Source organism: Alligator sinensis, unplaced genomic scaffold (assembly GCF_000455745.1).
Source record: "Alligator sinensis unplaced genomic scaffold, ASM45574v1 scaffold337_1, whole genome shotgun sequence".
Lineage (NCBI taxonomy): Eukaryota > Metazoa > Chordata > Crocodylia > Alligatoridae > Alligator > Alligator sinensis.
Window position 1 is genome coordinate 2,378,347 of NW_005841927.1, and position 6,108 is coordinate 2,384,454.

Below are 6,108 nucleotides of genomic sequence, written 5' to 3' on the forward strand. Positions count from 1 at the left end.
CTGCTTAGCTTGAAACCACAGATCACCAAGCAGGGCATGAGGCATTGAAACAAGCAGGAAAGTTTTTTGTTTTTGTTTTTTTAATTTCCAGGGGGTTTGTACTTGATACTGGTTCTGGAGCTGGGTTTAAAAAAAATAGAAATAAATTGGAGTAAATTCAGTCACAGAGATAGGAAAAGTGATGTGTTTGTAAAAGTGACAGTGGATACATGGTCACATTTGCTACAAGGAAGACACTGGAGAGGTTTCCTCAGACATCTCTAAACCAAAAAGGATAGATGTCAGGGAAGGTAATGAACAGGGGATGGATCATTCGATAACCCCTGTTCCATGCTCTCCCTCTTAAAGCCTCCACTCCTACCACTGTCGGTGACAAGATACCGGCTTAGATGGACTGTTGGTCTGACCCAGTTTGGTATTTCTTATGTTCTTAGAGCTAGAATAGCCACTTCTCCCTTATTACTTGAAGCTAGACAAATGCATACTAAAAATAAGACACATTCTTTAAGAGCTAAGATCATTAACAGCTGGAAGAAGAGTTGCAATGGATTCACCATTGTTGGTGATTTTTCAATCAAGATTGTCAGTTTTCCTTTAAGATCTGCTCTAGCTTAAACAAGTTTTAATCCAGGGAAGGCCTCTGGTCAGTGTTATACTGCAGTTAAGGCAAGAGGCCCATAGCGATTCCTCCTGGCTTTCTCTGGGAACCTGTGAAAGGGAATTGCTACAGCCCTAAGCAATTAAAAAACAGTAAAGAAAGAGCTGTATTTATAAGGATGAAAATAAAACACTCCTTTGCTGCACTGGGAATGAATAGCCATGATAATTTGAACCAGGAAGTCCAGTTCCAGACCTTCATACAGGATAGCTACAGCCTCACGCTCACTGCTTATATTTAGCCTCAGTCACTGATCCCATTGCCAACTTGAAAGCAGGGGCTCTCCAATGGGGAGAGTTCAAGAGCTGCAGGGGAAGAAAAGGCCACATGAACATTTGTAGCATGGGCCTAAGATTGCATGTGCATTACGAAGACATGCTGTGGGACCCACCTGAAAGGAGACACATGTATGTAATCCATCCATAACAAGCCCTGATGGCTCAGGCACGGTTTTGTTCTAGTCAGCCTGAGTTCTGTGATAACCTAATAACCCATGAAGACAAGCTGACTGCCTACCACAAGCAGAGAAGCTGAAGGTCTCCTGCTTGTATTCTGCAGGAAGCACTAAGGCTCCAGAGCAGAGAACCACAGAGCAATGTGAAGAGCAGCAAGCTGGAACTTCCCACTGTGTACCATTGCATGGCAGGTCTCAAGTGGAACTTGGAGCCAGTAGTTAAGGCATGACATGCAGCACTGCAACTGCCGCTCCTTTCCTGGCCTCCATCCTCGGACCTGGGCTGTTACTGAACTCTGTCTGTCACATGGCAGAAATTAGGAGCTTTCAATTCCAGACGTTACTGTTTACAGGGACACTGGAAAGTGGTTCCAAGTTAACTACCGCAACATCTTGGTCCTGCTTATACAATGGGGCACATAGGAGGCACATTCATGTACAAGTCTATTCCCGAGGCAGGGTGAAGCCACAACAAAGCCCTCTGCAGCATTGGGACTGCTCCAGTGTGACAGAGGAAATGCACAGCAGACAGAAGCGTGGCACAGAAAAACCTACCTGGGCGTTATTTTCTCCCAGGGCGTGAGGGCCTGAGAGAGTGAAAGGTTTCAATGCAAGTTATGATTCAAGTAAAGGGGTGGAGCATTGCTATCTATAGCTGTGATGGTCCTGGAAGTATGTAAGGGACAAGGATTTTCGTGCTATCTTTTTGTTGAACCAACCATGTAGATGGGGGGAGAAGTTAAACAAGCTTTCAGGCATCAGGTGCCCCTAGTCATGTGCCTTGACAAAGGCTCTTTATGTCTGAAAGCTTGTCAAGCATCTTTCCCAACTGCACAATGGGTCCAAAAGATATCACCAAAAAAACTTCACCTCACTTGCTATCAAGGCACCAATGTCCCCTACCAGATTGTATTACTCTAATCAGAGGTCATTCTAATGAGCATAAATGCACCCAAGGGCCATGGAAACTCCATAGATGGACAATTCATTGAAAAATAGTAAATCTGGTTTTCCTTTGTGTGTTTTACCTCAGTGGAACTTGCCGTTCTGTTTTCTTTGGAAAGAACCATCTTCACAAGCCCTGGGGCTCAGGGCACTGGCAGCAACCACATGCTTTCCAGGGTACATGGAAGAACGAACCTTCTAAACTTTGGAGGAACTGAGCCATCGTGCTAGCCCCCACTTCTGGAGTGCAGTGGTGCAGCTGGGAGAAAGGGGTTCAATTTGCCACTTGGCTATGAGTTTCCACACTGTAGGTATTCTTAAGCTGGGGTCAAGAAAGGTTGCTAGAAAAGCTGCAGTCTGGTGTCGGAGCAACTGCTGAATCTTACATGCATGATGGAGCGGTGCCAAGGGGTATTATGCATCTAGTTAAATTGAATAAAAGAATTAGCACTGCTTTGCAAGAGCAACTTACTTGGTTATATTCATTTCCACAGAGCTGCTTTCTCCGTATCTTGCATTGGGAACCTGCTACCATAGCCATATGCTTAGAGCCAAGAGAAAGTTAAGCCATTTACATTTTAAAAGGCAACAACAAAAGCAATTTCTCTGCTCCTGAGCATGGAAGAGCTTTCACAGCTGTCTGAATGCCAGGACCGAGTCAGATACAGGTATGGAGAGCTGGACTACGAGTACCATTCTAGCCGCTGGTCCTCACATCAGCTAAAGTAACCCATGCTGGATTAGTCTCGCTGCAGTGAGCACTGGCTAGTTCTTTGCCTGCAACTTCAGTACCCTCTAGTGGCAACAGCACCAAAGTTCAGGTCTGGGGAGGGGGACACACTGCAACAGTTCTAGGCTCTTGTCACCACTGTGGGCCTTGGAGCCCATGTTAGGGTTAGGTCACTAGCAGAACAGGCAGTGGACATAAGCTAACGGCTGGGACTCACCAGCACCAGGCCTCAGCCACACACTATATTAGTTACTTGTGTTGGTATCACCAAGTCTTGAATAGATGCAAACCCACACAGTTGAATTTGATCTCCACTGTGTTTTGCCCCCAGTGTGACATTTCAATCCATGAGTCAAGAAGCCACCTAGTACTTCATCTGTAGGTGTGGAATCCCTCTTGCTTTCTTAAACAACACTAACATCTGCCTACCTGGCTGCACCATACACCATGGGAGCTCTGCAAATTGGAGTATGTAGGTGGAGTTTCAGTTTGTCCCTACTTGGGACTACAGCCAAGACCCTAAATGCTTCAAGAAACGTTGCTTCAATTCTGTTGCTAAGCTTTCTGGTTGCCCCTCTCGCATCCACAGACCTAGCTGTAAGTGTCACCAATCATTCTCGGCTGGCCAGCAGAGGAGGTTGCATTTATACCAGGGTCCCAACATCTGCTCTTTACGGACACCAACTCCCATTTCCAGCGCACAACACCGAGTCATCTCTGCAGCACCGGCACTCGCAGACTTGGTGTGGGGAGGAGACACCAACCACAAAATCCCCAACAGAAAAAGTTACAGTTAGAAAATTTTATTGGGTCTTTCTGGTAACAGGAACTGCTCATTTGCCAGGAAGGATGATGCCATCATACTGCAAGAGAGAGAAAAGGGATTATGAGAACAAGGACTAGGGAAAGCCAAGGGCACGATAAAGACTTGGAAGCCACTTCTTTCTGCTTCAGGCCAGAGCATAGAGCAAGCAAGTCTGCTGGAGCAGATTTGCACACGTATGGTAGAGTTAAAGGTGCCCTGCAAAAGGGCAGTTACATCCAAGTGCCTTTGGCTTCTTTAGGATGGATAAAAACCATCAAGAGATTTCAAGAGAGGCCTCCCAACTGCTTTACACTAGATGTCTGTTGCACTTAGGAAGTCATGAAGTGGGAGAAAAATGGTGTGGGGTCACACCTCCACAGACGGAGAAAGAACAACATTTAGACTAGCTTTGCCCAAATGTTACTCAGCTCAACTCCTGACAAACAAGCAAGCCGTAGTATTTTAGACCGTGATTAGAGATTCCTCCTACTCCACTGCTCCACTAAGAAAGTCAAGCCCAACAGCTGTTCTAACTCTGGGAGATCCAATCCTGATCTGGTAAGAAGGCAGCACACATCAAGCTTTAGACAAGAACAAGCCAGGCCCCTCTTCCCCCACCCCCAGCATATCCATTTTGCAGATCATTTTTAAACCACAAATTCTTATTTGGTTCCTGGAACCAGAAAGCAAGACATAATTCAGAACCAAGGAATGGTCATTCCAGGTCAGCCAACCTGCACATAGATTGTACATGAAGCTACAGGGTCAGGTCTAACCAGAAAAATACCAATAAAAAGCTGATGCCTGACATTCTACCCACCCCATTTTGTTCAACTGCTTTACGAAGTTAAAGAGAAGACAGGTCAGCTAGCAGGACAGACAGTTTGCTGTTCTATGCACCTCCTCATTGACCATTTCCATTTATTACTTCTTTCCTTACTGATCTGATGATGCAAGATGGAAGCAGCTGCTCACAAAAATCTGCATAATGGGCCTGATCTACTGCAACCCTCTCACCTGGCCTGTCATCAGCTTTCCTAGCTGGATGCAAAGGGATGCTATCAGGGACTGTTTCCTACCCCAGGGGTCAGGCATTCTGTTACTAGCCCCAGCACACTGGAAACTTCAGAAAGTAGGCAAGGAGACATTCTGGCACAACAGAAATGCTACTAAAGAATACTATTAGCTCACATAAAACACCAGACTACAGCTAAACCTGCATCAAGGACCACAATCCCTCTGTTATAGGGGAAGACCATTTTTCAGGTACTTAAGCAGCTAGATTGTGTGGGCCTTGGGATTTTACCACAAGACTGGGAAACCAGAGTAGCAAGTGTTTTTGCCCTCAAGGTCCCTACACATGCTGAGGTGCTCACACTGCAGCTCAGTATGCCAGCAGACTTTGCTACATTACAAGCTGGATAAGCAAGGCTGAGATGTCACTGTGCTGACTGGCGGTCTCATGGGGCTCCCAAATAGACAAGCATCGGATTGGAAATTACCTTCTGCTGGAACCAACGCATGGCCTCCTCCTTCCCGATTCTGTGCTTAGCCCCGATGCTGCCAGTTTTGCGTTTCTTGTCAGCGATGCTGAAGCCCGGCCTGCCCAGAACCTGTGGAGAATGTACAGAACTTTTCCCATCTGACCACACAGACAGAGAAGCTCTTCCAGGGCTTGCCTCTAGAAAGTTAAAAAGATTCTACATCTTAGTGATGTTTTGTGTCAGCATTTCAAGGAAGTGGGGGGGGAGGAGGAGACTGAGTCTCTTGAGTGTTTATGGCATCTGTAGATTACCGGTTCACGTGCAGATCAAAAGTTTTAACTGTGAGATGGTGCCGACAGTTTTAAAGCAAGGTGACAGGCCAGTTCCTAGTGAACAGGCAGCTGTGTACAACATCTCATGGACGTGGTCTCAGCAGAGGCAGACTGACAAAGGCTTAAGCGGCTCCTCCTCCAAGCCTTCATCTTCCCTAGAGAAAAGGCTGGTGGTCAACCAGCAGCTAACATGAATTAAATAATATCTTCCCAACAGTAAGGACATGACCAGAGCAGTGGCTGTTCAAATTCAGGGTTAAGGTGCATTAGGCTGGCAGTGGACATGGGAAAGCAACATGCAGCCCCTACTGCAACTCATCCTTTGTCTGTTTAACTCTAGTCTCTTTTTATGACCAGGTTACGAAACGCCTGGACACAGGAGGAGGGGTGGATGTCGTATACTTAGACTTCAGGAAGGCCTTCGATACAGTATCCCACCCCATACTGGTGAACAAGTTAAGAGGCTGTGACTTGGATGACTACACAGTCCGGTGGGTGGCGAATTGGCTGGAGGGTCGCACCCAGAGAGTCGTGGTGGATGGGTCGGTTTCGACCTGGAAGGGTGTGGGCAGTGGGGTCCCGCAGGGCTCGGTCCTTGGACCGATACTCTTCAATGTCTTCATCAGCGACTTGGACGAGGGAGTGAAATGTACTCTGTCCAACTTTGCAGATGACACAAAGCTATGGGGAGAAGTGGACA

General features: G+C 46.7%; 1 protein-coding gene across 1 annotated transcript in view; it reads right to left on the minus strand.

The window, feature by feature from the left end:
• Positions 1-3,574: 3,574 nt before the first annotated feature.
• Positions 3,575-6,108, minus strand: part of RPL11 (ribosomal protein L11) — a 6,092-nt gene continuing 3,558 nt past the window's right edge. Inside the window, exons 4-5 of the mRNA XM_014517829.2 lie at positions 5,095-5,205; positions 3,575-3,650 (exon numbers count right to left, since the gene is read on the minus strand). Of these exons, the coding sequence (XP_014373315.1) occupies positions 3,621-3,650; positions 5,095-5,205 (141 nt within the window). The 3' untranslated portion in view covers positions 3,575-3,620. The remainder of the gene's footprint in view (positions 3,651-5,094; positions 5,206-6,108) is intronic.